This window comes from Syngnathoides biaculeatus, chromosome 2 (assembly GCF_019802595.1).
Source record: "Syngnathoides biaculeatus isolate LvHL_M chromosome 2, ASM1980259v1, whole genome shotgun sequence".
Classification (NCBI taxonomy): domain Eukaryota; kingdom Metazoa; phylum Chordata; class Actinopteri; order Syngnathiformes; family Syngnathidae; genus Syngnathoides; species Syngnathoides biaculeatus.
In genome coordinates this window covers 10,473,159-10,486,096 of record NC_084641.1, presented here as the reverse complement: position 1 = coordinate 10,486,096, position 12,938 = coordinate 10,473,159, and the positions used below count along the sequence as shown (strand labels likewise).

General features: G+C 39.2%; 1 protein-coding gene across 2 annotated transcripts in view; it reads right to left on the bottom strand.

Annotated features, from left to right (window-relative positions):
- Nucleotides 1–12,938, bottom strand: part of sema3h (sema domain, immunoglobulin domain (Ig), short basic domain, secreted, (semaphorin) 3H) — a 58,123-nt gene that overhangs the window by 31,203 nt on the left and 13,982 nt on the right. For both annotated transcript variants that reach the window (XM_061832631.1, XM_061832641.1), the window contains exons 2-3: nucleotides 5,610–5,764; nucleotides 289–351 (exon numbers count right to left, since the gene is read on the bottom strand). In XM_061832631.1, coding sequence (XP_061688615.1) covers nucleotides 289–351; nucleotides 5,610–5,764 — 218 coding nt within the window. The remainder of the gene's footprint in view (nucleotides 1–288; nucleotides 352–5,609; nucleotides 5,765–12,938) is intronic.

Below are 12,938 nucleotides of genomic sequence, written 5' to 3'. Positions count from 1 at the left end.
TTAATTCCCACGAACGGCAAGGAGGAGCATGTTTTTAATTCCCTGTAGTGTGTGAGCACTTCAAGTGTTGTTTTCTTTGCTGAATAAATTTGGAACTTTTGATAGCTGGAATTACGGTTCTGTGAAAAAAAAAAAAGAAGCCCCCAACATCAGGAGAAGACAAAAGTTTCTCAAGTGACTCCTGCCACAGATCCATATCTGTATTGAAATGTGTACAACGAATAAAGTAAGTAATACAGACCTCTACACTGAACTTATGTGTTAGAGTGTTTGGGTGTGCTGATTCACCTCTGGATCCTTTCCAGCCATTAAACATTCTTGGACCCGGTCTGGACTGGCAGGCCAATGCAACTGGGGAGAGTGAGAGAGAATGTGAGATTCAACAACCGCTTTCACTGCTCACTTTACATTTCACATGGCAGTGCTCTGGGAATGGCAGGTGCATTGTCAGGAGGAGACTCGGCATAAGTGGAACATGAAGAAAAAGTCAGCAGGAGAAAAAGGCAGGGCTGTTCTAGCAGCAACCAGGTTGACTTGTAATTAAGCTACTTATTGACTGGCTGCACTGACTAATTCGGTCATTACAATCACACACAACTTACAATTACTTATCACGCATGAATCAACGTTTCATTGGAAGAATGCATTACTTCCATCTAAGCTGTAATTCCCATGCATGTGTTGCTGGGCTCTAACACACCCGCACATCAAGTTTTCAACATTTGTCTGAAACACAATGACCAAGCCATAAGGTAAGCAGTACTGCATTCAGATTTGTCTTAGCCACTCAACAGTGTTAGTCAGCAGCATTAGTTTCTGATCAGTGAGACATCGTTGATCGCTCCATGAAGTTGTCAGTTTGGCGGTGGAGGATATTGCTGTTTGCATTAGTGTTTTGTTGCCTGAAGTTAGCTGGGATAGGCTCCAACACTCTCGTGACCCTTGTGAGGATAAGCGGCACGTAAAATGGATGGATGGATACACGCACACATACAGATGCAGACACAAAATGACAAGTATAATTTGCTGGCTTGGTGATGAAGCACTCACACCACAGGAGAAAATGCAAGTGAGATCCATGTGGAGACTAACATGCACTTCGCAGTTTGTATTCTGTTTTAGACTCCGGACTCAACACGTAGGGAGCCACAAGCTCCACATCATGATGAAAGCTGTACTCATCATTAGCCGAGGAGTAGCGGGATCAGGGTAAACAGTTGGCCATTTGCAAGAGATGGTATGCGAACGCTTAATTCATGCTTGTAATGATTTTGTTGGACACAGCAGAAGCAAGAGATGGATTACATTTCATCTCCTTCTAGGAGGGGGGTGTATGGCATAAGAATTTGGTGGTAAAACAGTGCCCAAATGTTTTTGTACCTGCAAAAAACATTTTATTTTTGCATTTACATTTAAAACCTGAAATAGAATGTTAACTGAAAATGTGGCAGGAATTCAACAAAAGTGATGTCATGACAAGAGAGGGTGCATTCAGGAAACATTCCTGGATGTCAACCAATGGCTCCCTGATGTAGTCATTGCAGCACTGCCTGATGGATAGCCGATTAGATTAGAAACCACAGTCAGCCTTATCGCCACATACCACACACTGGCAGGAACCAGCATGGACCACCGCCAAAAGATTCTCACCCTGCCAAAATGCCATTTAATGGAAATGGACCTCTGCGGGGAAGTGACGCTTGAAGTATGTGTCAAACTATACCTAACAACAGAGCACTTCGAAGCCTTCAACATTTGTCCTATGTAAACATCTCAAATCACCAAATATAACTGAAATAATTACCCCGCCCCCCCCCAAAAAAAACTGATCTGATGAGTATGAGGATTTGAACGTAGAAAGGATCACTTCCATGCTACATTTACAAAGCTGCCAAATGATCACAGAAGTCCTCATACGCTATCTATAGCATGGTCATCAGGTATACAAACCAATTGTCGACATAATCTGATTATTGTACTGCACATTATTTTGACAGTAATCATTAGCACTTCATGAACATCACACTGGACTTCAAATAATAGTTATGGATGCAATGTGCATGTGTAAACGGCTTCCTTTCAACATTATGCACATTGACAAATACAGAATTATTTACGTTTCAGAAAATGCAAGATGGAAGTAATTTTGTGTTTATTTTGTATATTCTTCTGTGTAGTTTCCTTGCAAACCTGAATGGAATATCCTCCCTTTTCCATTTAATGGAAGAATAATTTCACATCATATAACAGTCATACTGATATATGATAACTTATAAGAGATATGAGATATAGTGTGTGTTTTACTCTATTGCTATGATATATGGATTTATATTTTTCGATGATGTGATTAGTGTGAAAATTTTTCACCAAATACTTATTGGAAATTTCTTGGGAAGAACAAACGTCGTGAGTCTAAATCTGTACATAAAATGCTGCACATAAACACTAAAATGTGCCAAAATATGATTGATTTTGCATCATTTGAAAAGAAGCAGCAACTATTTCACTGAGTCCTAAAAAGATTAAAAGGGTATGTATGTCAGCAAAGAAAATAAACAGTAACGATGAGAATGGAGCGCAACAGGGGGGTTTCAATGCCACATGGGAGAGAGGGAAAAAAATACTGCAGACAAGTTGGAACATCTTATAAACAGACTATAAATATGGCACATGATTTTCTAGCCAGCACAGAGTGGAGTTATGTCTCAAATGTGACTATCTATCCTGGGGTTGGCTGCCTGCCTGCCAGAGTGGGTGGCTGGTCACCTCACTCCTGGCTGTTAGTCTGCCTACCTGCTTGCTTTCTGGCTTGGCCCTCTACCCGCATGCACGTCTCACTGATCCAAGTATTGATTTTAGGTGACAGTGCACAGTTGTCTCTGTCCTTGCTGTGACCCTGAACACATCCTGACGGGCTGGCAGAGTCATCATCACGTCTGTCTGCATGTTAAAGCTCAAGCATAACACTAAATATTGACATACATACAACCGTCAAGTAGACTCATTAAATTTGATTTCACGGAACGTTTATGTGAATGCAATCTGGCTGTAAATCTCTGATCAATTAATTCCATTACAAACATTTGGGAGAGAGAGAGAGAGAGGAGAGAGAGAGAGAGAGAGAGAGAGAGAGAGATACTTTGCTATGAAAAGTAAACGGGATTCACAGACTTTCAAAGTGTTGGTGTCACCAGATTCATTTCATTCTACATGCCAAACAACATCTACACATGAGGACAACTATTTCGCCAAACTTATTCTCTAGCACTGCTCGTAAAGGCCTTAGAAAAACATCTTGTGGCACATTCTAACCAATTAACTTGTCAATAAATCAAAGGTTGATCTTTGAATCCCAGTTAGCCAGTTATTCACATACCAAAACATGTTAGACATTGTTTTCTGCGGGAACACTTGGGAAGGCTGTTGTTTGTTTGTGCTAAAAAAGGTCCATAAAGAATTCCAGTGACTTTGCTGTGGAAGAACTTGACTGGACCTCATCAAACACATTTGGAGTGAACTAAAAAAAGAGATCATGATACTCTCGGGTCTAAGACCAGTCACCTCTGACCACTTAGAAATTCCAAACACAGACACATGCCGCAATCATGGAGAAAGTATTTCAGAACTAGGGGAAGTAATGACAGCTACAAGGGGGGGAATCGTAATGCTGTCAATTTTCACTGCCTGGGCGTTATCATATATACCTGTGTATTCAACATATGTAAAGAAATATAATAATACAGGAATGCATTTTTATCATCACAACAATACACATTTACTATATGATTGAGATGAGATGTGATGTATAAATATATTTTGTTATTGTGCAATCAATACTACTCCTGTAATACATTTTGAGGTTCTAATACAGCCATATTTCAAAAGGATAATGTTATGTTTACGAATAAGAAAATCTTGCTATCATGGTACATATTTCAATGTGCAATCTATTAAAACATACGGTAAAACAATGATACGTAATCTCTCAATCGAAGTCAAGATAGCCTTCTACATATGAGACAGTAAGTGAACTCTGAAATGGGCTCTTTACACATCGAATTGTGTTACAAACAGAGTACCTCAAGTAATTGCTTTATTAAAAAAAAAAAACTGCAAAATGTAGTGGTTACAGAAAGTATACATTCCAAGCGGTACTACAACCACAACAATTATAGTACAGATAAAATGAAAAAAAAAAAATCAACATTGCATTGTGGGAATCACACAGGTTGATGTCATGTTTGCCTGTTTTCATTAGAAATAGCATTAGGGTAAGTTATCTTAGCAGGCCAGTCGTTGCATTGTCTAGTCTTCCTTTTTATTACAGTCTCATTTAGTCAGTGTTGTATTCTCAAGAATCACTCTTGCATTTATGTTTTTATTCACTTTATTTAACAATCAGCACACAGCTACCATCTAGTAGACACTCTTCTTTGTAAATTTCTCTTCTTTGTCTCTTTCTGCAGTAATATTTTTATGCTATGCACCCTAGTTTTCCGACTGAGATACCACAGCGGGACGACAAAAAAGACAGTCGTGTTCCTCTTTATTTTTAATGAATGCTTGAAAAGGAAATGGCAACTTTAAATTGAAATATATTTACGTGTGTGATTTATTTATTTGTACTTGTGTTTTAAATTGCCTCACTGGAAATATTTGAAGACAAGAAAATGAAGTTTCCTGATAGATGCAACAATGTCAATTTAAGAAATATGTTAATTACCTAAAAGAGGAAACCAAATAATCATTCATTATTAAGTAAAACCACTCATTTTCTTATATATTCATAACTGCTGTTTAACCTAACAAAATATATTTTGTTCATTTACTTAATTAATCAATAGAATTTACAGCAGGATTTATAATTAGTAATTTGTGACAGGTCTGTTTAATGTACATTCAGAAGGCAGAGAAAGTACATTGTACTTTAGCAATTTTATATAATTGAAAAAGTACTATTGATCAGTTTTGAAGGGGCAAAAACTAAAGCCACCCCTTGACAACCGGCTGTGAAGGTGCAAAACTCGGGACCACTCCTCGTGTTCTTTCTAAGGTTTAATGCATTTGTTTCATCATTTTTTAGGATGAATGAATGAGTATGGATTTTAAAATAGATTTAATTTATAAACTGTATGTATTAAATGTATAAGTAAATAATATACTAGCTATATAAATATAAAAATTAAAATATAGTATGGCTTTGTTGTTAAACTGACTTGAAATGACTCGAAGTTTGAAGTGCAGGACATGATTCAGAACTAAAGATCTTAGAACACTGGAAATTTATCATCTTAACATACTTCCTTGACACCAATTACTACTGTTGGCAAAGGATTATGTTTTATTAAACATTAAAATTACTGCATGAAGATGTGGAAAATGAGAATTCCACACTGTTTTTTTCACAAGTGTCTGTATGTGGAATACGGACAGAAGAATTTGTGAAGATGCAATCAAAAGACAATCAAAACTAGAGGGGAAAAATGTATTAGTCAAAGAGGTGTGTTTAAACCGTTCCATCCAAACCCTGATTCATAGGTTCGTCTAAATCTGCGGTCAGTATGGATGTTAGTGCATGCATCATCATACTTAGCAATGCAAACAGTTACCTTGCGGGGGTTCTGTGTAATGTCATCCATGCTGGTCGACAGCAGGTTATCTTTCATGGCCACATATAGATGCATCCCATCGTCATCAGGCAGCAGGGAGTGCAGGTCTCCGGCCTCCAGGGGCAGCGTGAGCAGGCGTCCATTCTGGATCAGTTCTGTCGATGAAAAACCACTTGAATATCAACCAGAGAAGCCAAGATGCAGATAACTGAAGAGGTTTTGCTCGTTACCATTGTTGAGTCAGTCGGTCAGAGGCATTGACACATTCTCAGGAAATAGATCATGAGTTAAGTAATAATTCAAATAGCCGCACTCACAATCACACTTAGGGGCAATTTAGAATGTCAAATTAATGTTATATGTTTTTGAGATGTGGGAGGGAACCAGAGTGCCCGGAGAAAACCCACGCAGGCACAGGGAGAACATACAAACTATACCCTTAACTGGTCACCAGTCAGTCGCAGAGCACATAAAGACACGAACAACCCTTACGGCGTCACTTAATGGGAACTGAACCCTTGCTGCCTGCACCAAATGCAAGCAAATATAACACTACAAAAGCACTAAATTTTTAGGGATAAATAGTTTCAGACACCACAAAACTATACTGACTGTGAAATACTTCTGTCCAAGCTACAGTATATCATTATGTCGTCTTCTTCTGATGTCATCTTTGAGAAGTCTGTGAGTACTGGAGATCATCAGCTGCTAGCTGAGGGAGTGCAGGCCTGGTTCGTCCATCTGTGTTGTATTAACATTTCATATTTCTGCTACCAAATTTTTTTTTTACCTTATTTAACTGCATCAGATTGTAAAACTCATCGCCAAAAGGCTCAATGGCTGCCCTGTGCTTGGCTTTGTCAACTCCACATGAAACAGTGCACAGGAGAAGCATCTTATCCTGTACAATTACACACGTGGTTCTATTTAACAGCCAGTCCAGATGCTTTGTACTTTGAATAGTACCAGGAAAATGTTTCGTCAAAAGCTTATTGGCGAGACCCAAAGATGTAATGGGATACATATAATTACCATAGTAAATAAGTTACCGTCTCATCAACAAGTTCAGTCAAGTGGGAGTCCTTCTCAATTTGCATCAGGCAGGAAAATTCTGCTAAGTTCAGCATGTATGCAATTTCTTTGCATTTTCTTTGTTGAAGGTTGAAGGGCTACTGAAATATCTCGATCCCAAGTCTCGAGCATTTGTGCAGGAGCTCGACACAGCAGTCAATTGGTAAGAAAATCGACCCGTTCCTCCTCTTTGTTGAAATGGCAACTTTCATTAGTCACACCACATTAGTTGATACAGCGGCTGTATAGCCGACCCGAGCTTATGAGGGTTTCTAGATCCAAACTGTACAGTATAATGGAAAGATGAACTCAACTGCCCTACCTGTGGGAATTTCATTGAATTTCAATCAAAGTTCCAATATTTATCTGATGGGAAAGGTTTTCAAAGCAAAGAAAGCAAAAACACCTTAAACTGTAATACATGTAGTTATCCTTTGCAGGCTTTATATCCACATATTTTCTGGATTGTCCAAACTATGTCTTTTCACAACTGTTATCCAAACGAAAACATGAAGCTCACTGAGTCTTGAATTGTTGTTTTTGTCCAGTTCCTTGCCAAATCAATCACAGTGTCCAATATGGTGGAATGACAGACTTCCACAATGCAGTCCAATTAAGCAGCTACAAGCTGCGAGCCCATGTGGGTTTGTTTACTCTTCCTCGCTGCGATGTAATTTTGTCACTCATAAAAGCAATAATCAGAAACTGCGGGAGTCAGCTGTTTTCTTTCAGACCTTATGTGATTGAACCAAGCTTGGGAAATGCTCAGTCTATAATGACTAAATTATATTGTTTAAAAGAGTGTAGCCCCTTTTTTGTCATTGTACTCATAAATGAGTGAAATGCGGTCCCACACAGATCAAGAGGAGCAGACGTGGGAGGAGAATACAAAGGGAGATGGGAAAAACATGGATGGGTTGACAGAGAAAGATGAGTGTGAGATGTAAACGGTCCGGTAGTTGTGAGGCTGCAGCAATATAAGAATGAGTGAAATGCCAAAACATGACAGACAGTGATGGGCGGCTGAGGGGGAGATGGACAGAGAGAAACAACAGAAAGAAAGCAATCCTGATGGAAGAAATTATGAAAACGTAATGGATGCCGATGATAGGAATGGGAGACGACAGAAGGTGATTGTCGAGGAGAAAGCAGGGAGGGGCATGATGGACGTAGAGCGGGATTGAGGAGGAAGTGGGAGCACGTGGATAAAGCCAGAGAGAAATGAGTAATACGGTATGTGCATACTCAGAGTACAAAGTGATGCAGAGAGGTGGATCGAAAAGAATACGAATGAGATGATGATGAAGGTTGATGAAGAAATAACTGACGCAGGATGAGAAGAAGACTGGATGAATGACTTTGACGGAGGACAAAGAATTTCAGGGTGACTATGCGAGAGCAGACAACATCAAATTGATTAAATTACAAACGGAACTATGAAAAAATAATAAGGGAGATGTGAAAAAAATGGAAACCTGGAGTAGACGCACTCTCAGAAGACTTTCACTGAGGTTGAAGAGTTAAAGTTTTTTTTTTTTTTTAAAAAAGCATTTGTGGAGTGTTGTATTTATTTGTATTGTTGTCTCCCCATATGCCGTATGCTTTCAAACAAGCAGCCTTTAATTAAGCTCAAGTACCATTATTCCCCTTAGTGCGTTTCATTTGGTTGGATGTGAACTCAAGTGGTTGGAAGCCACTTCGAATGAGTAACGTTCCTGCATAACTCTGCTTCAGTTGTCAGTCTCCTGTTTACAATCTTGCAACCAATAAAAGACAAGAGTAGGAAGCTGACAGGGAAACTGAACTACAGAAATGAAAGAATACTAACAAAGAAACAACTAAAAACAATATCTCTCACCTTTGCTTGGAGGAGGTACAGTGAAAAAATAAGTATTTGAACACCCTGCTATATTGCAAATACTCCCACTTAGAAATCATGGAGGGGTCTGAAATTTTCATTGTAGGTGCATGTCCACTGTGAGAGAGATAATCTGAAAAGAAAAATCCCAATGTATGATTTTTTTAACGATTTATTTGTGTGATAGAGCTGCAAATAAGTATTTGAACACCTGAGAAAACCAATATTATTATTTGGTACAGTAGCCTTTGTTTGCAATTACAGAGGTCAAACGATTCCTGTAGTTGTTCACCAGGTTTGCGCACACTACAGGAGGGATTTTGGCCCACTCCTCCACACAGATCTTCTCTACATCATACAGGTTTATGGGCTGTCCGTGAGAGAGTTACGGAGTTTTAGCTCCCTCCAAAGATTTTCTATTGGGTTTAGGTTTGGAGACGGGCTGGGCCACACCAGAACCTTAACATCCATCTTAAGGACCCACTCCTTGGTTTTCCTGGCTGTGTGCTTTGGATCATTGTCATGCTGAAAGACCCAGCCACGACCCATCTTCAAAGCTCTGACTGAGGGAAAGAGTTTGTTCCCTAACATCTCACAACATATCCTCTACTGAATACAGTGCAGTCGTTCTGTCCCATGTGCAGAAAAACATCCCCAAAACATGATGCTCCCACCCCCATGCTTCACAGTAGGGATGGTGTTCTTGGGATGGAACTCATCATTCGTCTTCCTCCAAACACAGTTAGCGGAATTATGACCAAAAAGCTCCATTTTGGTCTTATCTGACCGCAAAACTTTCTCCCATGACTCCTCTGTATCATCCAAATGGCAAATTTAAGACGGGCCTTGACATGTGCTGGTGTAACAGTGGAACCTTCCGTGCCATGCATGATTTCAAACCATGACGTCTTAGTGTATTACCAACAGTCACCTTTGAAACGGTGGTCCCAGCTCTTTTCAGGTCATTGAACAAGTCCTGTTGTGTAGTCCTAGGCTGATTCCTCATCTTTCTAAGGATCATTGAGACCCCAAGAGGTGATATCTTGCAAGGGGCTTCACTCCGATTGCGATTAACCGTCATGTTTAGCTTCTTCCATTTTCTAATGATTGCTCCGACAGTGTAGCTTTTTTCACAAAGCTGCTAGGCAATTTCTCAGTACCCCTTTCTAGCCGTGTGGAGTTGTACAATTTTGTCTCCGGTGTCTTTGGACAGCTCTTTGGTCTTGGCCATGTTACAAGTTTGAGTCTTACTGATTGTATGGGGTGGACAGGTGTCTTTATGCAGCTAAGAACCTCACACAGGTGCATTTGATTGAGGATAATACATGGAGTGGAGGTGGACTTTTAAAGGCGGACTAACAGGTCTTTGAGGGTCAGAATTCTAGCTGATAGACAGGTGTTCAAATATTTATTTGCAGCTGTATCACACTAATAATAGTTAAAATAGTTAAAAAAAAATTAAAAAAAAAATTATCCATTGTGATTTCTGGATTTTTCTTTTTAGATTATCTCTCTCACAGTGACATGCACCTACGATGATAATTTCAGACCCCTCCATGATTTCTAAGTGGGAGAACTTGCAATATAGCAGGGTCTTGAAAAACTTATTTTCTTCACTGTAAAAAGTAAAATAAAATAAATCTAAGCAGGGATTACTTTTATGCTAGTTTGAAACCGTTACTGTGCTGTTCCTGAGGAAAAATGAGTTGGAAAAAAACCCCACAGACAATGAAAATGGAGCGCTAAAGGTAACCAAATGGCAGATGCTTTACTTGAACTGAATAGAAAAACTTGCTGAGTTTTATGCCGTTATCAGTTTCATGAAACTCATTATGGGCACTGTTCAGTTTGTACGGCTACCCACAGACCACTTTGACTAAGATGGATGGAAATGGTTTTTCTTCCGAACGGTGTCACTTACTCTGTGTAATTAATATCCAAAGGAGTCCTTTTGCTGCAATGTTAATTTTAATTGCAACCTTGTTTTTAAATACTGTATTCCTGCTGCCTCATACCTGGACAATATTTCAGTTGCGTTTTTGTAATCCCACAAACACTGATAATGAAAACACCACCACCTTGGAAATGGTAGTAAATCATAACCTTGTAATAGGATATGATTCTGATCCAAAATGAATAAATGCTAAACCAGGCCTTCTAAATATGAGACATTTTGTCATGACAGGAAATATACAGAGGCAGGCATGAGGATTTTGGCAAATATGGTAACCGATCTTTCGGTTCCGTTGATTTTTGTCCTGGGAAACGGTGGGAAACGATTTTTCGGTTTCCATTGATAACGCTCATGGGAATCGGTTTTTACATGTACTTCAAAATAAAGCCTTAGCAGGCATGAGCATTTTGTCTTTTACGCTTAGCAACCGACATGTTTGACTAGCGTTTGAGTGACCAGGATATGAATAACTCGGCCTTGCGCATGCATAGCGCAGAAGCGGAAACCGGTGCTGTTTGTAAACCACACTGACAAAGCTGGGCGTTTTAGGGACTTCATGGCAAGAAAATGATGTTTTTGCAATCAAAAGTCGAATTTGAAAAAGTTTGGAGGTGCTTTCAGATTTTTATTGAATTTTGATTTTTCATGGATTATAATAACCATCGCAAATATGCAACTATAAATTCATGTTTCCACTTGCGAGCATATCACTTACGAAAGGCAGTCTGCTCCCAGGGAACCATACTGGATCGGCATACACAAGCATCAGCAAGTAATATGAATTACACTTCCGCAAGTCACAAGACCAATATGACCTTGCCTTGTTCGATATAAAAGCTTATCTTAATAGAACCTGAAACCACATCTGCAGTGGAAACATCCACAGCATCCCAAAACCAGATGCAGATCACTACATCAAAAGCATAAAAATGTCTAGTGATGTTATGCATCACTGAAAATGGCTTTGGTAACCTACACAAATGTATAAAGATACATTCCACTCCCTAAATGTAATACACATGATGTCATTTAAATAAGAATTGCACCAATATTTCTATTAAAAAAATGTGGTACGCAACTGTACAAAACTTTGAATCTGAATTGAGAAACCAATTTTTGGCTTGAATAAGACAAATAAGATGGTAAGGAAGTCAGTAAAATCATCTTGGAAATACTGTATGCCCTCATCATTTGTATTTTTGTATAGATGTTTTACTATGAAAGTTGGTCACATACTTGACTTGGTTTCTCAGCTTCCACCTTGGAGTGGGGCACAAGATGGCTCAGGAATTAAGGTAGGATGGCACAAGCTTGCCCATATTTCGCAATGGTTGCTAAGTGACTGAACATGAAGTAGCCTGGTGACTTTTGCTGCTTTTTTGGATGTTTAAGAAGGCCGCAATTCTGCAATATGTATTTGTCACTGTTACAGCAACAAGCACTGGCTGGCTTTGCTTATGTATAATGAGTAGGAGGTTCATGTCACGGTGGAATATTTGGAACAGGGAGACTAGCGTTGGTTAACTATGTTTGAATTTAGAGATTGCATTGCATTCAGACAATCAAAAATGCATCTAAATTACAGATATATAGATATAGCTATACCGCAATGCTATACTATTTCTACAAATCTAAGAAATGTGTTTATAAAGGAAACAAACAAAAATGTGTAAGTACAGTAGATTAAAGACTACTTTTTTACTCGCTCATATGACGACCGTTTGCTTTTATACTTGAGCACAATCTACGTGTGCAATTTTGAAAATGTATTGCAGTACTCCTCCAAGTCGGGGTAGAGTTTTTAGTTCATTCACTTTCCTTTCCGTGAAGAGGAAAAAAGCTACAACAATTAGCGACCATGGAACAGTGTCTGCGAGAACCAATGGCCCTAGATGACAAGATGACACGTTTAATTGTGCTACAAAAGCGATCCAGAAGGCGGGGGCGCAGGTGGTATATGGAACAATGGTATGTCATTAAAGCATGTGACTAAATCAGACCAATCACGAGAGCTGATCTCCGTGGGATTCAATGTGCAGCAACAATTTTTGTCATGTGCGTCACCTGAAGCAGAGGGTTTATGCGAGGCAATGCGTTGGTCACGTGATGCAATGCGGGCGTTGTTGGCAGCGCGAGCGCGGGAGTATAAAGAGGATTTTTAATTTGTCCGTCTAAGACCTTGCCTCTGCCATGAACCAATACACATTTCTTTTTATGTACTGATATCAATATCGACATTACTGAGCTACAAATGTATATATTTAGAAATGCAAGTGCAAATTAGACCAATCCTTCTGATTTCAGACATGCTCTTAGAGTCACAGAGTCAATAACCATTCATGAATACATTTAGATCTTAGTGTCGGAAAACAAACCGAATGTATCTAAGTAGTTCCAATCCGTCTGGCCTTCTTTATTCTAAACAAACACCGATTCTTGTCAGCAA